This window comes from Pagrus pagrus (genome assembly GCF_965226575.1).
Source record: "Pagrus pagrus genome assembly, chromosome: 13".
In the NCBI taxonomy this organism is placed as follows: domain Eukaryota; kingdom Metazoa; phylum Chordata; class Actinopteri; order Spariformes; family Sparidae; genus Pagrus; species Pagrus pagrus.
This window is the reverse complement of record NC_140197.1, coordinates 24,494,101-24,513,238: the sequence shown is the minus strand read 5'-3', so window position 1 is coordinate 24,513,238 and position 19,138 is coordinate 24,494,101. Positions and strand designations below refer to the sequence as shown.

General features: G+C 42.4%; 1 protein-coding gene across 8 annotated transcripts; it reads right to left on the bottom strand.

Annotated features, from left to right (window-relative positions):
• Positions 1-372: 372 nt before the first annotated feature.
• Positions 373-14,975, bottom strand: ezh1 (enhancer of zeste 1 polycomb repressive complex 2 subunit). 8 transcript variants are annotated; one of them, XM_084371757.1, is made up of 20 exons: positions 14,540-14,974; positions 12,823-13,006; positions 12,592-12,717; positions 11,961-12,083; positions 11,478-11,595; positions 10,419-10,655; positions 9,411-9,513; positions 8,968-9,131; positions 8,695-8,786; positions 8,361-8,595; positions 7,080-7,264; positions 4,938-5,029; positions 4,188-4,216; positions 3,947-4,072; positions 2,625-2,803; positions 2,429-2,524; positions 2,262-2,343; positions 2,096-2,179; positions 1,900-1,984; positions 373-1,807 (listed from the first exon to the last, which is right to left on the bottom strand). In XM_084371757.1, exons 2-20 carry the CDS (start codon positions 13,000-13,002, stop codon positions 1,747-1,749), a joined length of 2,397 nt encoding a protein of 798 aa, XP_084227883.1. In that variant the 5' UTR covers positions 13,003-13,006; positions 14,540-14,974; the 3' UTR covers positions 373-1,746. The 8 variants fall into 8 exon arrangements, with proteins under 8 accessions (XP_084227883.1, XP_084227884.1, XP_084227886.1 ...); XM_084371758.1 differs by having other exon boundaries at positions 2,096-2,176; XM_084371760.1 differs by having other exon boundaries at positions 8,433-8,595.
• Positions 14,976-19,138: the final 4,163 nt, after the last annotated feature.

Below are 19,138 nucleotides of genomic sequence, written 5' to 3'. Positions count from 1 at the left end.
ACCTCCGCCAAGGAGGTTGTGTTTGTCTGTTTATTCGTTGGGTGGGGTTGTCAGCAGGATTACACAAAAACTATGATCAAATGAAATGAAATTTGGATGGAGGATGGGTTTTGGCCCAGAATAGACCCCACTTACATTTGGTGCAGATCCGACAAAAGGGACAGATCCAGGAATTTTTTTCTCACTTTGACATATTTCATTAATTTTTCAGGGAATAATTCACTAATCTTGATGAAAAACTTCAGGCGTATTTAAGTGGCTGGTATCTATGAGTGAGTAGTAAAGGGGACTGTTGGGCCCGGCAGAGGTATGAGCTCTACCATTCCAGTTTTAGGTGAGATGCTTTTTGCACAGAAAAACCAACACAGCATGTTTTAATGTATAAAGTTAAACTTTTATTTTTATAGGCATACACTGTACATAGCAGTAAACTCCATTTTGTTCATCTCTATTGAGAAAGATCTCATTTCAATGTGGGCTTTAATGTTTTGATAAATGAAAAAAAAAGAATGAGTAACAAATCTGGACATACACTATAAAAAAATAAAGAAACGATGATAAATGATATTTTACATTCACATGTGGGGGACTTTAATATTTGGTCAAACACTGATAATTTCGCTTTAATGTGGTCACAACCTTGAAAGGGTTTCCTTTAACACATCTGCTTATTATGCGACACATCCACACTGTTTCAGCCTTTTTCTGTGTGGAATCATTTGGCACTTATATATTTATATATATATTTTCCAAAGGAAGACATTTACTGTGTCATTAGTTAATCTTTAAATCATTTCCCTCACAAAGTGTGAAAGCCTCCGGATCATGTAAACATGATGATGTGATGTTTTTTGACGTTGCTCAGAGTACCAATAGAACAGGTTAATGTGTAAAATGAAAAGAGGGATGAGATCTCTTCACCATCATCTACAGGTTACATTCAGTCAGTCGGTTTCTCGTCTGGTTGCCTATTTTTGCAGAACAATGTTATAAATGCACAATAATTTATTTCACCATGAACATGTGGTGGTGATGCTAGCCGCTGAAAGGGTTCATAGGAGAACGTAACAAGCTGTCAAACCTGCCTCTTCTTCAAAGGTTCCTCTGAAGAACAAGCACTGGGTAACATCACACTACAATACTGAGTGACTGCACGGAGCAGCATCTGACTGAAGCTAATGCTGTGACTAACATGTTTAATGGTTTGTTTATCCAAGAGACAGCACATGCATTTCACTGGTCATCATTAGGTACGATGTAAAAGCTCGCGTTACGTATTGAGAGGTCAAACAAAAAGCCGGTCTATAAGTACAGTAACAAAACTGCTGAGAGAGTAACACACTGTATGATGGGTTATCAAAGCCTCTTTGCTTTGACGAGATGGAACAAAAAGAAGAAAAAAAAAACATGTGATCCTCTTGGTGCAGTAAGCGATACGGATTAATAGTATTTCCACTTTAAATAGTTACGTTTCGTAAGCTTGGTGTATACAGCCTTGCAGGTAGGTGGCTGGGTTTGGGCAGATGAGAGGGAGAGCTGACGGCTGTCACTGAGGGAGGTGATGTGGTGTCTGCAGAGCGGGAGCACCTGCAAACAGGAGGGAGGGACTTTCTATTTTTGGAAGTGCAGCAGAGAGGGTGGAGACAGCGACTGTTCAGCTAGATATGACGCTGCAGAGAGGGACAGAAGCACTAGTGGGTGGCTGAAGAGTTCGGGACAGGTTATGGAGGTAGGCTGCAGGTGTAGCTAAGTCATGTCTACCTCCCTCTCTATGCCCACATATTTGAGGGCATCGGCTTGGCTGTATCTGCGGGAGGAAGCAACGAGTTTTAGTTGGTATCAGTGTCTGCAGAAACCAGTAATTCAGACACATGTGCAGCAGCCGGCCTGTGACTCTACCTGTAGTCAAAGAAGAGCTCCTCTCCTTGCAGAATAGCTCGTTTGGCAAAGATTCCAATGCGGTGGTCTCCATTCACCATCACCACTGCAACGGCACACATCAACATCAGCCAACAAAAGAGACAACATTCAAGAAATTACAGCATTCATAGCAAGAAATTCAAATCCACAGCAAAACACACCGACTCAGTCTCACCTTTTGCGTAGCAGTTGGGGTTAACTGAATGATTTGCAAAGCGGATTTTGTTCCCCTTTCGTGTGGCATCCACAACAAAGTCTACTGAGAACCAAAGATTGAATAAAGAATTACTTCAAATGCTGTAACAGCGCTATGATTATGACCAGGAGCGGGGGATACTTGCCATTGTTCAAGTTGAAAAGGAAGCTAGACATGTATTTGTCATAGATCCTTCCACGTCTGTCTGCCTCATCCTGGGATATCAGCTGCACACAGAGAAATAGAAAACACTAAGCACAACAACTTCAATCAATAAAACTGTTAGAATCTGACTTCACTGCCAGGACTTGCCTCTCCGCAGTATTCAGAGATAAACTCATTTTTCTGAACTGGTTCTTTGATGAAGGTGCCCCATCCAGCGACATCTGATGGAGCCAAAAGCAGGTGCTGACAGGAGGACACCACAAGTCACATGAGTCATCTAGAATAACTAGGATATCAGATTTGTGACATTTCACCATCAAGACCTTCAAGTGTCCTTGTGTACCTTTTTCAGTCCTCTCTGGATGCTGCAGTTCTTGCAGGAGACCCCTTTGCTGTCCCAGTGGTCTGCAGCGCCGCAGGTCATGCACAGATCTGGGTCACACTCCCTCACAGCCAAGTAGCAGGGACACTGTTTAGTGTTGCACTGTGTCTTACACCTGCAGCCTGGGAAGCGGTTCTGGCCTGGAAATCATTAAGACACACAGCTGCTCTGAAAGGGGGACATGCTGAGGACGTTTATGAGCAGCTTGCACGCAGCAATACAGAAATATAAAACATTATATGAGATGGGAGAACACAATAGGATTATGATAAACAATTCCATCTCAAAATGCAGTTGCGGCACAGAAGCTCGGTGGCTGAGTGAAGCAGAGAAGCTCATCTGTTAGGGACCTCTGCTGGCAGATATGTTGAAATACAATTTTGCAGGCAGTAACATAACACCCTCCGGGCAGATGAACGAAGGATCAGGCAAGAAAAACCAAAATGTCTTTCCAGCAGCTTCAGCCGGGGGAGAGCTGTCCATAAGAAGAGCTCAGGGCAGAATTTGTCTTCTCTGTCGTGCCGTTTTAACCTCCCATCCCCAGCCTGTGTGGGTTTTATGTGTCTGTATCATCAAGCGTTGTTTAGCTGGAGCAGTCTGACTCATACTGATGTTGCAGATGATGGTGTATATCAGGCACAGAGCCTGTCACATCCCTTTGATTTTTCTCCAGCTCTTTGGAGCACACACATGTGCAACCGGGGGCTGCTTCCTGTTTGGCCCAGACTCTCCTCTGCTACGGGAAAAGGCGAGGTAACAGTCGGGTGAGGAGGAGGGGGGAGAGAAGGTGACTGAACCACAACAGATGAACAAATGAGGCAAAACCATCAAAACTATTGCAAAATGTTTAATTCGACTTATCCTCCTCCTCTGTTGTAAACTCCCTAGAGCAAAAAAACAAAATGCATTCCTCCACCATGTGGCCATTTCGGAAAACACAGTTCTGGGTCGTTGCTGCTGCAGCAACTGCCTCATTGTGAACACAGCTCTGTATTAAACAGACACCCACCTATCCCCGCCAGAGGACAGACTCTCCTCTGATCGCTGCCAGAATACTGCAGAATCGTTTCACATTCTGCTGCCCTGCTCTATTGTGGCCTGGCAAAAGGGCTTTGAAGCTACTGAGTGCTTTCAGTGGAAAATGTGGTTATGGCAAAAAATGTTTCTTTTAGCATCGCAAGGCGGAGGACGCTTCTTCATGTGGTTTTGTTCGTGTGAGACGAAAGAAGCATGCATTACAGGAGAGCATGATCTCACAGGTAAATAAGACAGGTGACACTCACATTCGTGCTCACACTGGCAGAACTTCTCGCAGAAATTCTGGGTCATCACACACGGGCAGGAGCTGTCGCATGGATGGTCGGGGTGATCACATGGCTGGTAGTTGTACACCTGATTGGATGAGTTATCTGGAGCAACAGAGGACAAAACCCTCAGACTGGCACAGCAAGCTGTGCTGTATTTTAGAGGGCATGGTGGAATAACAGAGCAATCAGTGAGTTGAACATTTGGAGATGAACATACCTTTCTTTAGCTGAATCTTTGCCCATAACCTGCCACATTAAACAAACACAATTGCAAGTTTTACTCTCTAACTCCCCTAACGTGTTCAACACCTATTCTGGTTATGCACATTTCTTTACATCAGTGACAAAACTGTAACAGTAAGACTAAATGCATTATTAGACTAAATACATGCAAAAGTGCAGAATATATTCATCTCTGCATGACTTTGAGGCTTTAAGGTACACATATTCACCATAACTTGTTGCTTATTAGCGTGCGTATTATTAGTCCCTCTATTATAAAGCAGTTATTAATGCCTTAATCTGCAGGGCCATATTCTGCAACCACTAGGTCATTTCCCTCAATAACCTTCTAATAACTGCTTTTGATAGTTGGTGTTGTACATGAATTAATATGCTTTTCTCAGTATGGGCCTTACAAGCTGGTAGCTCCACAACAATAGTCATACTCCCTTTATAACACTTAATAAATATGGTCCAATCTTATATAACAGGTACGAAACTATAAGAGTTGATGGCGTCAAACGCAAACTCGTGCCGTAGTAGTAGAATATGGTCATGAAGAACAAGGCATTAATAAGCATCTAGTTAATGGTGAATTTGTGAACCTTAACATGGAGTGTTACACTTTATCTATTCAGCGAAGTTTCACTGAGCGCTAAACTCTCTTTCGCAAGTGATCATGTTTCAGTCAGTCAGCAAAAGGTGGGCGAGGGAGAGGGAGAGAGAATAAGTGGTGATATCATGCCTGTGTTTTCTTTTCTTCTTTTGGGGCGAGATGCCTCCATCGACCACAGGAACACGATGAATCAGGACCTCCTTCACTGCAAACTCGTACACCTGCGGGAAATGAACAACACATTCCCGGTAATTTCTCACAAATGTACACTACTGTGAGGAAAAGTCTGTTCTCTTCACCCTAATTAAGTTGTGTAATGTATTCCCACTCAAGCTGAAAAGCACATTGCCACAAATTACGCCACAGTACATCCTGCTCCCTCCATGCTCTGCTATCAAAACTCCACTGCAGAGGCCAAACATACACATGCATGTGCGTGCGCGTACACACTCAGCCGCTTCTGGCTGCCAAAACCCAGATTTGGCCTCTTCCCTAGGACACAGACATACATAATGATGCAGCTGGTTTCAGCATTTCCACTCAGTTAAGCAGTGGGCGGGGCCCTCTGGTTGCCAGCAGGGCTGTGACAGACAGTTTAGTACAGACTCTGGACTGTACTGTAAGAGGGGCTACGAGGGGAAGGATGTAAGGCTGCTTCAACGTGTCTGAAATGCTTTGCTAAGATTTGCTTTACCTGTTATTTACTGCGTGCATTGTGCTCGACAGTAAAAAGTTATGAAATCTAATAAAAAAAACTGTAATAATCTCTCTAAACCCCCTCTTGTTTACATGACATAAATCTGTGAATGTCTGAGGCCGAACAACTGCATCATGAGAATATGAGAGACGTCACATCTGGTAAGCATCCTGGTTTATGGTGCCACATGCCATTCTCTCTGTAGTCAGCCCAATTATCCACACCATAAAACCGCAGGCACAGGATGCATGTGTTAGAACGCTTGCACTGACGCAAACACAACAGGAATCATCGCTATTGCTATGATGTCTACGTTATTTCAAAACGACTCCGCATCACTTTCAGAAAGTATTAGTCAGAGTTCATTATTTAACATTGGAACCTACATTTCATAGCTAATAAGGGTAGTAAACAACAGATGCGACAGCAAATAACTCACAATTGGTTTTACTGCGAGCGCTGTTCCTCTAAAATTAAAGCCTCATTTCTCAGAAATTGTCTTGCTCCTATTTCCTATTTGTCACCATGCCCTTGTTTTATGTGTGCTCCATTTCTTTTCTGTTCACAATTGTTACATCTATTTCTATCTTTTTTTTCCTCAATCCACCATCTGGTCTTTTAAAGGGGAACTGATTCTGCACATCAAACTCTGTTTACGGGTCTCAGGGAGTATTACTGCATGGGCGAAAAAAAGCTGTACGAAGCCTTTTGTGGCTCCAGCGGCAACAAGAAGAAAAAAATCTGGGAGTGTGGAGTTGGGAAGAAGTGGGTTTACTAGACCTCTGAGGCTCACGGCTCTTGGCTACATTAGCCATCACTAGCATAACAACACTCTGGGAACACTTTATCATGACCATCACTTGATTAAACTTTAGCTAATAGTTATTTAACTGTTAACAATCAACAAAATGCTTCATAAATCAACTGCATCAACAGTATTTGAAGAAATAACAGTTTATGATATGAATGTATTGTGCTGCAAATAAATCTGCTGAAGTTAGCATGCTAACCAGCTAGCCCCGGCCCTTTCGTTATAAAGGTCCTGTGCTACAAGTGTAAACTCTAACATCCCTCGATTTTCTGTGCTCCTAGTTCGGACAGCTAGCTGCAAAGCTAATGAGCAAATGAGCTCACTGAGCTAACAGTAGCTACAGTTAGCAACAGTAAAAGATTATTCTGGTCATATGTTGCCCCCAAATTGTTTTGATTATGACACCAATACTTACATATGGCATCTATAAACAATTGCAAAGGTTTATAAACATCCACTACAACTTTAAAATTGCCATCCAAATAATTTGTAGATAAACTACACAGTAATACAATAGTATTATAGCAGCTTTACAATAAACTACTGACTTAAGTTCAAGTGTTACCCATGCTCGCAATCCACTTGCATTGTGGGTAATGTTGGCACCAGTTTATGACAAGGAAGAAGAATATACTATACTATACTATACTGCACTGTATGTAGCAGCTTGGTTAGAGCCATATTTTGTTGTGCTTTCAATCATTTAGTCAGTAAGAGATTTTTTTAATTGGAATGAATACAAGAAAGTTTGTAAACATTTCACCTCCTTGCAGTTCTTTGTACCGATGAGGCGAGCGATGGAGCAGAAGTTGTTGAAATATGTGCCGTGTAGCACCCTGAACAGTGACTCCTCTGCCCCGCTCCACTGGACCACACAGCAAGCTTGCTCTGCACCGTCATCATCCACTGGACGTAGCTTGGTGGGAGTTTGGCAACGCGAATTCCCCTCTGTTAAACACACACAGACAGAAAAAAAACACTTGAATATCTCTGACTAACCACTCTTGGCAGAATGTTTGTTTCAGATATTTTGAATCTACACACACAAACACTTTTCTATTACTTGGTCTTGGCAAACGGTTTGTTACACCTTTTTTTCTGCATACACACAGTTAATCCTAATTCAACCCTACGTTGACACATATATTACTATTCCTGGGTGTCATTTTTGTGCATCTGCATGTACACACACAGCCACAGGGGACTCTGGGCTTTGATTTCGCTTTTTGGAGATTCAGGACTGATGCTCGTACACCCACAGCTCAAGGCAGAGAGCTGAATGTTGCTTGGCAACAGGCTGAATGCAGCATTGCTGTGGCCACATGCTCCAGCACAGAGTGTCTTTATTAATCTGCTTAACAATCTGTTTTTTCCACATTATCTCAACACGTCCAAGAGAGTTTGCTGAGTCACCGGCTGAGCACGAGCGGTTTCCAAAGCTAACAGAGACTCCAGCGAGGCACTGACGGAGATGAACAACAACCTGAGAGCTCCAGGGGAGGAGAGGACGACAAAGAGCCGGAGGAGATGGCTCTTATTTCCCTCCTGCTGCTCCCCACATGAAGATGTCAACAGAGAGGGGGAAAAAAAAAAACACGGTGGGAGGAGGCGGAGAGGGAACAAAGTGTTTATGTTGGGGCTGAAGCATGCAAAACTGATGGCTGGTTTATTATGCTTGGCAAGACAGAGCTGATATTGAGAGGAGATGCAAGAAGAGAAAGGAGAGAGGAGGATATGACTTGAACGCTATAATCTTCAGCCAAATTTCACTTTTCTGAGGGGGCTTTCAGAGAGGGAGGGATCTGGGGGAGGTTATGGTAAATGATGCATTCACTCAGCCATACGGTGACTCAGAAACACATTAAATGACTGTGTCCGTGCTGTGTGAAGCCTCAGAGCTTAAAAACATGAGCAGATCTTTACAATTACGTACTCTAGAGTCGCTGGGAAAATGGGAATCTCAAAACAACAAATAAATAAATACTCAATAAAAACAACAAAGTAAGAAACTGAACCTTTTCCATAGCTCCCTTAGTTATCCTACCTAAAGTAGACAAAGCAGATGGCGCTTTCAAAAGCGGCTCCAAACCAATTTCCTGTGAGACCGGACTCCCACCTGAGGAGGAGGTGGTTTCGTGGTCACTGTCGCCCTGTTTGCCTTCCTCAGCAGACTCAGACGGTCCAGGACAGCTGGAGCTGGTGGGACGCGGCTGCCTTCGGCGCCTCCGGGACCTCTGTGATCGTAACATATTCTGATCCACAAACTCTTTAGCCCCTTTCTGCAGGAGAGCACAGGGGATGGGAAAGTAAATCAAAGAGTAATCAAAAAGATGTAACATTCACCACAGCGTACCGAGTGCACTGTGAGCCAGGCATACCTGTAACAGGAAGCAGTCCACGCCACATGGTTCGCTCTCCATGTGGATCTCCTTACTCTTCCTCTTGTAAACATTGGGTGAAGCATGGAAAGCTTTACGAACACAAACAAATATGTTTTGACTCTGTTGTACATCGGGGCATTTAGAGACTGTAAGCAATCAATAAAATAAAACATCGGAGGAACAAAAGCAGGACATAGTATAATCATAGTGTAATTAATCATAATCTCACTGGAAATAAATAAACAAATTAATAATAAATAAAGACATTACGGTGGAGGAAACAGTCGTATTTGAAGCATCGTCTGCAGAAGAGCGTGTGGAAGGAGTGTAACGACTGCTCCCGCTGCACAGACTTAGCAAAAGGTCCGTCCAGGTTGGGGGTGCAGAGGGGGGGCAGTTTCACCGGGCTGGGGGGCTCCAAGAGGTCCTTGTACCTGTGGAGGTGACAGGAGTTTTAGTAGATATATATGTATATATCACACGTGTACAGTTCTTTTGCCACAGTGTTCTCATTTGAAGTTGGAACTAATGTTTCTTTCAAAGTAAAACTCTTTCAGATGCTGATGCAATGGCTCCTTTGAGTCACAGAGCCTGAGAGGGAGCCTCCATTATTACTTCCCTCCCTGACAGCTCGCGTCGCCATGGTGAACACTAAGCAACGGTCCGCTCAGCATTGTGTTCATAGACCCCTAGTTTCACTGCACTTTTCTTACTTTTCCTTCAGCTCCTCCATGGTGCCCTTGTAAGGAAACATTGAGGCGATGGCTGTAAATATCTTATCGTTGGGGACCTTCTTGCTGCCGGACAGGTCCCTCACTTTGGGAGACAACAGAGAAACAGAGAGTAGGTTACACAAATAACCCTGTTTTGTGCACGCATCAGGTTCTGTTACAGATCCACAAATAAAGCTAATGAAATATGTTGATTTAAACATTTTGCAATGCTACGCGTGTTGTCCCAGCGCTCAAGGCCAGTTTGTCCTGCAAACAATTCTCAGCGAAGATCATCGTCGTCACTGTGTAGTTTTCTTTTTTCAGTCTCTTTTATTCAAGTACTCATACTTTACCTTGGCATTTCCATTTTATACAACTTTGCACTTTATCTCCACGACATCTCAGAGGTAAATATTGTACTTTTCGCACACACACAACTGCCTAACAACTTTAGTTTCTTTTCAAGCAGTATCTTCAAATTTGGTGACTGATAAACTGAGGATGACATGATGACTTTTATGGGTTGAGACAATTCTCCTACCTCTTAAGATAAATAAACTATTTAAAAGCCCTCTAGGATTAGCAAATACATCGTTGCAAAAAACATGATATGTTTTTCTGAGTTCGTGAAAAGATGAAGCATCTGGGTACTTCTTCCACCACTGTGTACCAGTAGCTGAATGTCTGTGTAATCAGGTGTGCTTGCATTTCACTATCACTAAGTGTGTATACAGCCTAGTTTCCCATAAAGCCTGGTACGAGAGGTCATTAAGTCCTGTAATTAGAGCCAGGCCATATCAGTGTCATGGACAAACAGGTTCCCTCACTCACAGCGCCCGTGCGGGGCTACAGAGACAGCTTTAAAGTAAACAATGCCTGTGGCAAGAGCTGCTGTGGCAGGGCGACCTTGTGGCAGCTGTACAGTGTAATGACAGGAACAGTACCGGCCTTGTTCGTGCTACGGCCCTCTTGTTCTCTCAAACAACACACAGCTGAAGACTTGCTCACCCTCAGTTGTGCTCTTCCTCTTCCTCCTGATGAATGCCACTGTACCGGGTTTGGTGTCTTCTGAAGCCTCCACTGAGCTCCTCCTCATCACTCTCTCGTCTTCCTTCTTTCCTGTCACCTCCACCGCCGCCGCCGCCACTGCCGCTACTTCCTCCTCATCCTCCTCCTCGTGGTCAGAGTACTGACTCAAGGCCTCCACCAGCTCCTTAAAGATCTCGTCACTGATGAACCCGCCCTCTGGGAGACAATTAACATGTCAGAGCATAAACATTGCCAATCCAGTCAATATTTGTTTTCCACAGGCTTCCAGAAATGCTAAAGGATGACATCAGCTGCATCGTCAACATATAATTAAACAAAGTTCCCAAGTGAATGTTGCAGTGATATACATGATGAAAGGGGTCGGATTATGGGATCTGTGGAGACACCTTAAAGGATCAGTTCATCCAAAAATGATAATTCAGTTATTATCTACTCAACCTCGTGCTCATGGAGTGCTGGGTGAAGTTTTGTAGTCCTACAAACATTTTTGGAGCTTCACAGAAAAACAGCATTGCAGCGTTCTCCTAAACAACTAAATTCGATGGGGACTTGTTTTTAAAATGATAAAAAACAGCAGAAAAAAACCCCTCATGAAATAGCATGCAGCGCATCCGGCGTAATCTCTGAAAGCCTCGAGATGACTGATTTGAAAAGACATTACATACACCCATGTGCACTCACTTCAAATGGGAAACTCGTGAGCTTTTAGCTTATTTGCTAAACTAAAGCTTTGGGTGCAAATAATGTCTTTTCAAATCTATTTGGGATCTCCAGAGACTTAGATTACACCGGATAAGCTGTATTGAGCCATTTTATGATTTTTTTCACCATTTTTTAAAATGTTTTGTCCCCATCTTCATCTGTTGTTTGGTAGAAGGCTGCAACGCCCCGGAAATGTTTTGTGGACTATGAAGGCCCGCTCAACTTCCTAACGGCATGGGGGTCAGTAGGTATTGACTTAAATCTTTGTCTGGTTGAAATAATCCTTTAAAGGGACAGAGGATTCAACAGGCTCACCTCTGTCTCCATGGACACCATCGTAGTTGTCGATGAGCTCCTCCAGGAAGGCCTCGTCCTGTTCCAGCACCTCGTCGCCCATGTACGGGATGTTGTGAAGGAAAGTCTCATCCTCGACCTAAGAAACAAAACATACTGTTCGCAAATTGTTCACGTAATGTTCACACAGCCCTGCCTCACATTCCAACAAATATACACAAACGGACTGGAAATAATCAAATAAATGTAAACCAAAGGGAAAGAACATGCTTTGAGCTGGATGACATGTGTTCCCGAGCTCATACAACTGGTTTAGATGTTCCATAAACCCACAACTGGTATAATTGAATAAACTCATACAATGTCATGTTCGTTTCCATTGAACACATGAGAATCTTCAAAATTGGAATCAGGTGAATGAGCCAAATCTTATATAAGAGCTGTCTGTACCTGTAATAATGCTATAATCGCATCACCCACAACATAATGTGGTTTGTTTAATACCATGAAGTTGTGCTGCAGAGGCGACCAGGAGTACATGAAGGGGATCCCTGCCACCGTTGACAGCGGTCTCATGGCGATGGCTTGGCCTTTGAATCCTGGGAAGCCAAACTCCACCGTACACATCTGTAAGAGCACCAGAGTCGAGGTGGGGTTGACAAGACAACAGAACATTCCTCAGCATTATTGGTATATTTCATAACTATATAATCGGATACCCATGCTGCTCAACCCCCAGCAGGGAATATAAACCCATGAAACACAATAAAGTGGACCCTGACAGCATGTGGAAAGAGATGAAGATGCTGTTATGTCCTCGCTAGCTCCCACAGGGCCAGAGACCACTTCAGGCTGGCATGTGATCCAATTCTGGCACACTGCCTTTGTCCTGAGATATTTTAGTACCACCTGACAGCCAGGTGGTAATCAGAGCATAACGCTGGGGCTGGTGAAGAGGACGCGACGTGATGGACGTGAGGAGTTTTTCTCACGATGCATTCGCACAGTAATAATAGATCGGATTACTAGTTCAGCAGGAAAATGAAGACGGCAAGATGGTATGTAAAGTGAAGTGTTGCAATGGCTATTATTTTACTCTATACAGTACACCACACACACACACATGCACACACACCTTCTTGTTGGCCAGAGCTCCACTGGAAGTTGACAGAGGGATGGACTGAATCCTGAGCCTGGACCACTCTGCATTCAGGAGGTTTGTCTGCTGCTCAATCTTCTGCCTGTTGGACATGAAGAGGGTCTACAAACAAACAAACAAACAAACAAACAAACAGAACAGAGAGCATGTCACACAGCCCCCCATACATTTATATAAGCAGAACTGTCAATAATTGAGTCGACCCACCTTGACCTCCTCTGCTTTTTTAAGGCGTTTTAATTGGCGAAGCCGCATATACTCAGACTTGACCCTCCGTCTCCACTCTAGCAGGCTGCGGGAGGGTGCAAAGGAGGAAGGCTGAGGTCTTGGGGTTGATGGGGCAGCACCCGTGCCAGGGGCTGAAGCTGCAGCAGCTGTTTCCTCCATGACTCTTTAAAAAGACGGAGAAGCTATGTGGAAAACCAGGGTAGATACTGCCGTCAACTTAAAGGTGTAATTTGTAGAATATGGCTAGAATTCAAAGGTTGATCCAAAAATATAAGGGGCAGCGCCTCTCGCAGTACAAAGTAGCATTACGGAACAAGATGGACCCTGGCTAGCGTGGTTAGCATGTCAGCATCTCTGCAACACAATACATGGGCGTCTTTGACATAACATCAACACTGTTGTTTCTTCACATTCTGTTGATAATGTTCGGTCATTTTTTGAATGTTTTGACCACATCTTACAAATTGACCCGTTAAGACCAATTTAGAAGAATGAGCAGTGCTGTAAAAAGTACCCAAAGGTCATGGTTGAGTAAAAGTAAAGATATTTACTGTAATATATAGTTATAATATCGCTTTGGTAAAAGTGAAAGTCACCCTTACAAAAAGTACTAAGTATCAAGAGTACAGTAAGAGTTCATTATACTTCTATTATACATTATTAGTTCATTACACATGTATGCATATAAAGTTATCAAATAGATGTAGTGGAGTAAAAGTACACAGAGGCAGAAAACTGAAATACTCAAGTAAAGTACAAGTATCTCAAAATGATAGTTAAGTACAGTACTTGAGTAAATGTACTTAGTTACATTCCATCACTGAGAATCAGTGCATTTTGGGGCAAAAATGAGTTTTTCTGTCATTTCAAGCAATATTCCTGCAAAGCTTTACAAAGTGTAAAGTGTTTAGTAAACTATCTCATTCTCAACACTACAGCTAACAGTTACATACTCATAATTCACACTTCTGGTTATACAGTGTGTTGTTAGACCACTTTAGGCCTGTGAGCCTTTTACTACTACGCACAGTGAACGCTTCACACATGAAACTTCCCCATTCAGCCTCACTTGTAGTCTATCTGAAAGAGTGCCCCCCTCTGTTGGCAAAACAAAACTGACATTAAATGTAGAAAAATGCCTTCCGCACGGGTGCTTTAAACTGCTGAGGGCTGGACTGCTTTTTCCTCAGCCATCGATGGCTTCCTGCCCAAACACACACGCTTGAACAAACACACTCATCACGCATGCACAAAATAAGTAAAGTCTCCGTGAATTTTAACAGCACGGGGCATCCACATTGCTCACGAGTGGGCGTGCCTCTTCAGAAAAAAAAAAGCAATATGAAGCGGAGCAGAAAAGTGCGTAGTACAGTTTTTCTGTGTTTCATAACCACGTTAGTGTACATCAAGTTCCCTGCCTGAGCTAAAGCACAACCAAAAATGAGTACAAAGCCAAAACTGAGCTCGGGAAACTGCCACAGTGCGTTTTTTTCCCCTCCCTGGACTGCGAGTCGTGCACACGTTTCAGCCACAGCCATGAAGTGCGCTACGTCCTGTAGCTGCAGTCCCGTTCAGACGGAGCTACACAGTATCCATTTAAATGTGGGGATACTTTAAAGACACAATGACAGCACGTTATTCTGGCGGACGCGTGTGCACGTCTACCTCTACAGCCAGTGTCGCAGTTATTAAATACCTTCAAATCCACGTCTTGCGTCCTATTTGTTGCGACAGGAGCCCGCAACGCGATCGAGTCCCCTGTCTGTCTCTCGTTTCTTTTTTCTTTTTTCTTTTTTTTTTTTAAATAGTAGAGAGATCCGGAGCAATTAAAGGCTTTCTCTGCTATGGATCTGACGCAGATATCGTCTTCGCACGGCGAGGGGATCTCAGAGAAATCCCTACGTTATCCATGGGCATGGTGCTGGAGGTTGTTGTTGTTGTAGCTTACAAATAGCTGCGCACTTGGCTTGGTTGAGCCAACCCGAGCAGGAGGGTGACGTCTTTATTATGATCACAGCCTTTCCTAGCAGAGGAGGATTTATGACTATTCTGCGTCCTGGGAATAAAAAGTAGCGTGGAGCAGCCACGGCACAGCCATTTACACGCGCACACAGGAACTGATGCAACTGTGCTGAGTGCGAGGGCGCCGTTCAAAATGCGCGAGGGCATCACACTCACACGGGCACGTTTAAAGTAAATACATGGAGCGATCTCACAGGAGTGTTGTATTGATTTTTTATTTTTATTTTTATTATTTTATTTTGAATTAATATAATAAACAAATAGACTGCAGGCGAACCCGCGACACATACTCACATAATACGACTAGTTGCAGCGTGAGCAGCTAAAATAATTATTAATGAATGAGGTGAATTTAATTATAAGGGGAAAACAAACTCGACAGTGGAGTTCAATCGGGTGGAAAACAGTTCACGTGTTGTCCCGCTCTCCTCCTCCAGGGTGAGCTCAACGCAGTTTATCCTCCGGCCAATGATGCTTTCAAGTCCTCGACGGAAAATCCGAACATCGACCATTTTTAAAATCGCCAGGAAATGCAACAAAAGTATCAAATGTACAAGTAAATCCTTAGACATGAATATGTTGGTCTATTAAACATGTGCTGGTGAAAATATCTGAAATAGAAAGTTCTCTAACGTCACAACCTGTTAAATATCGATGAGTTAATAATACAAACTCACACATTAACTCACTGTTTGAAGCTAGAAAGGTGGCAGGGTCCGCCACATATAAACAAAGTAAAACAGTATGAAATTGTGTTGTCCTTTTAAGGTCAGTTTGTTTATTCAGTTTGTTTAGACATAAAAAAAAATCTTTGTCTTCTGATTAAAATGTAACTACATACAGTAGTGCACCTTAAACACAGCACATGTAAACTGGAGTTATTAGATCAATTAGGCCACTTCAACCTAATTAATTAAGTCTCTACACATTTTACAAACTGTGATTAATAATTATTTCAAGCATGTGTCACATTCCTTTGAGAGGCATATGCAGCAACGGTGAAATGTAACTAAGTAGATTTATTAAATTACTGCATCTTTGAGGGACTTGAGTATTTAAGTAGTACTTAAAGTATGTATTTACTTGAACATTTACATTTTCTGCCACTTTATACCTCCACTCCACTTCATTTTGGAGGCAAATACTATTAATAGTACTTTATAACCCTCTTTATTGCATCAAAGCCAAAGTAGTGCATCAGTCAAACATGTATTTGTATCGGGTGACTTTCACTTTTACCAAAGTAATATATCAGCATAATATCTTTACTTTTTACAACACTATATATTAGTACATTTCTGAGGTGATTGTTTTCTATCCTGACTTTATAGTAACTTTGTGCTTTGCAGATCAGCATTTAATTTTCAGTATTTGGAGCAGCTTTATATTCAAAGTGACTGTGTGAAAAAACAAAAGACTTATTTGTTAAACATAAGAAAGCAACACCATACGACAAAAAATGTGAATAAACCGACAAACATGCCCTTTTCACAATAGATAAACAAGCACAAATGTCAAACATTTTGAAACAACTAATTTTAAGGGTGTTTGAGTCGTTGGTTGACAATGTTTCTGGGTTAAATGTGAAATCTTAATCCTCTGTTAATATTTGCAGCAGTTTAGTTAATAAACCCTTGATGGATGAAAGGAAACAACATGAATGTTCCTTCTCTGGCACACAAGATGGCACTGTTCAGCTACTTTTCATCTCATGGCATAACATGTCCTCATATGTACATGTGTAGTTTGGATAAAGAGACCTGGCTTGACTTGGTCTGATATCGTGCTATGCCAGGATGACCGCCTCGCTTGTGTTTCCCTCTGATCACTGTGCTCTTGTTGATCCTTCCTGCTAACTGCCTCCGCTCTATATGCCATGCATTCCGGCTTACTAATTACGCATTCACTGAGCACAAGTATCTCAGATGATACAGCATGTTTGGCGTGTCTACAATGGTATTTGAAGTAGCCTGTGCCATGTTGATACTGAACTGTCAAACAAAAGCAAACACACATAGGAAGATAAGCACGAGCGGTGAGGCCATTATCAGCAGGAAGTTTTTAATTCTTTGCAATGTAAACTGTGTGTGTTGTTTTTGGCTCCTGGCTTTGAGGGACTCATGTCTTCAGATATGGTGCACTGTGCCTTTTATGATCTGTGACAAAGTCTTGGAGATGAAAACACTAACAGATTGTGACTAAGGTATAAGAAGCATTAATTCATAGGAGAGCGACATGCAAAGTAAACTTTCAGTTTTGCTGTTTTCCCTCAACAGAACAGCTCCTCCTCGCATTTAAATCCATTCAACTATTTAACTTCAATCACTGAAAGTTACATGAAAATGTATGTAATTGTCCATTTGTAGGATTTTCAGTCAGTTGTGTAAAAAAGAGTGGCCTCTATCCGAAATGAAATGTGGAAGTAATTTTGGCCTGAGCTATCTGGCTCACTCCCAAACCCAGCAGCTGAGAAAGAGCACTCGTCCTTCAGTGACGTGGATGAGTGAATCAGTTTCTAATGGAGATCCCTGCCGCTTCTCCTTTCCACAGAAGCTCAGTGACGTCAGATCCAGAGGTGGTGGACAGGGAGTGCTTGTCAACAGCACGGATGGTGTAACACAGCACTGATACAAAAAACATACTCCTTACTCACCATCACTGATAATAAATACCATGCTCTAGAAACTCTAAATCTGAAACATGCAGTTTCAAAAAACCACAAATTAAAGAGGAACTGCACCAATTTTCCGCATCAAATCTACCAATATTTATGTGAATAAAGTTGTATAAAGCTTTTTGTGGCTCCGGAGGGAGTGGCGTGAAATCAGATAGCCTCAAGTGATGTCACTTGAGTCAGTGTTGGTTGAAGCCAAAGACCATGTGTTTAAAAATCTGGAGGTGTGGAGTGTGGAAGAGGAGAACATACCAGACCACTGCAGCTCCTTAGCTGCTCCTTAGGCAAGTAGCCTAGCTCAAAGTTACATTAGCTGCCACTCCGACTTGACGGAACAGATTGCAGTTAGCCAGGTTACCAATGCAGTTAGTGGCCGTTTAGCTGATTGGCTCAGAGTTACAGGGGAGTGTTGGGCTCAGCAGCCTCTCGGTGAACACCGAGCATTAGTCAGATGTAAATATGGTTTGACCCCAAAAAATTCAACATACAACACAATAACAAAAGGTTTCTCAGTGGTTTACAGTAGTATCAGATGTACTTAAAAACATACTAAAAGTTTACCAAAGTTTGACTCCGAGAAAGGCCCCATTTTCAAAATGGCGGCCGTCATGTCCTTAAAATGACCATTACTCCTTTGTATTCCTCCTAGACCAGGAACACTGGTGCCTGATACATGTTTTGGCCATGTAATATTCTAATTAGCATATTTGCATGATAGATAAGTGATTACAAGTACAATTATATATTAAAGCAATTGGTTACAAGCGTATTTATGAGAAAAAAAGTACAATTGCCCTTAAGTAATTGCATATTTCTCCTTTCTCATATCGTTTTGCGTAGTGTTGGTGGTTTCTGTGGTTCATAACTATTCTTTTGATTCCAATGAAGAATAAATTCATTAGAACTGTGTGGTAATGTAAAATTAGTCAAAACAGGGCTGCCACGTGAAGGCTCAGTAGCGCTAACCCCTTTTATTTTTTTGTGTTTTATTTTTTTATATATATTTTTTTATATTTTTTATAATGCATTTTGTTTTTTTTGCCTTTTGCTTTTCATATTTTTTAAATACTTTTCTTATTTATACATATCTTTTTCTATTTTCTTCAGTTGTTTCCTCTTATTCTGGTTTAATTTTTTAATACTTTTTTGCACTGTGACCTTTTACGATTAGTCGTCACACTCTTCCTCCCATAGAGGTTGATTATAGTGATTCTCACAATTCCCAACTTGACATGGTCCACAAGCAGGCATGCATGGTAGTCCATATGCCCTGCACCTGCACCATTGTGTTCGGCAGGCAGTTGTGCAATTACAGTAGATCATCTGCAGGAGGCTTTCTGGGCAGCAGTCATCGTAACTGGCAGGAACAGGTTGTCCACCAGTTTCCATCCCCAATCCACTGTGTTCATGTCACCTTCCTTTTCAATCCACACCATGATCTGGAAGTAAACTCTTTGGCAGTGTTATTTGGTTGAGGACTCAGTTGGAGGCAGATGTTCTGGGGTAACAAATGGTTTGGCGGTAACGATTTTCTTGCTAAAAAGGTTGTAGCGCAAAGAGACAAGTGAATAGGTACTCTTTCCGCTAAACAACACTGCC

What these genes read in the sequence shown, in the direction of transcription:
- ezh1 (XM_084371755.1), bottom strand. Translation starts at nt 13,002, where the DNA reads ATGGAGGAAACAGCTGCTGCAGCTTCAGCCCCTGGCACGGGTGCTGCC. An exon ending in ATCTGCTTTGTCTACTTTAG is followed by an intron (nt 7,265 to 8,360) that starts GTAGGATAACTA and finishes TGTGTTTAACAG; the next exon opens with AGGGGAATTCGCGTTGCCAA. An exon ending in CCTTTTCAACTTGAACAATG is followed by an intron (nt 2,180 to 2,261) that starts GCAAGTATCCCC and finishes TTTGGTTCTCAG; the next exon opens with TAGACTTTGTTGTGGATGCC.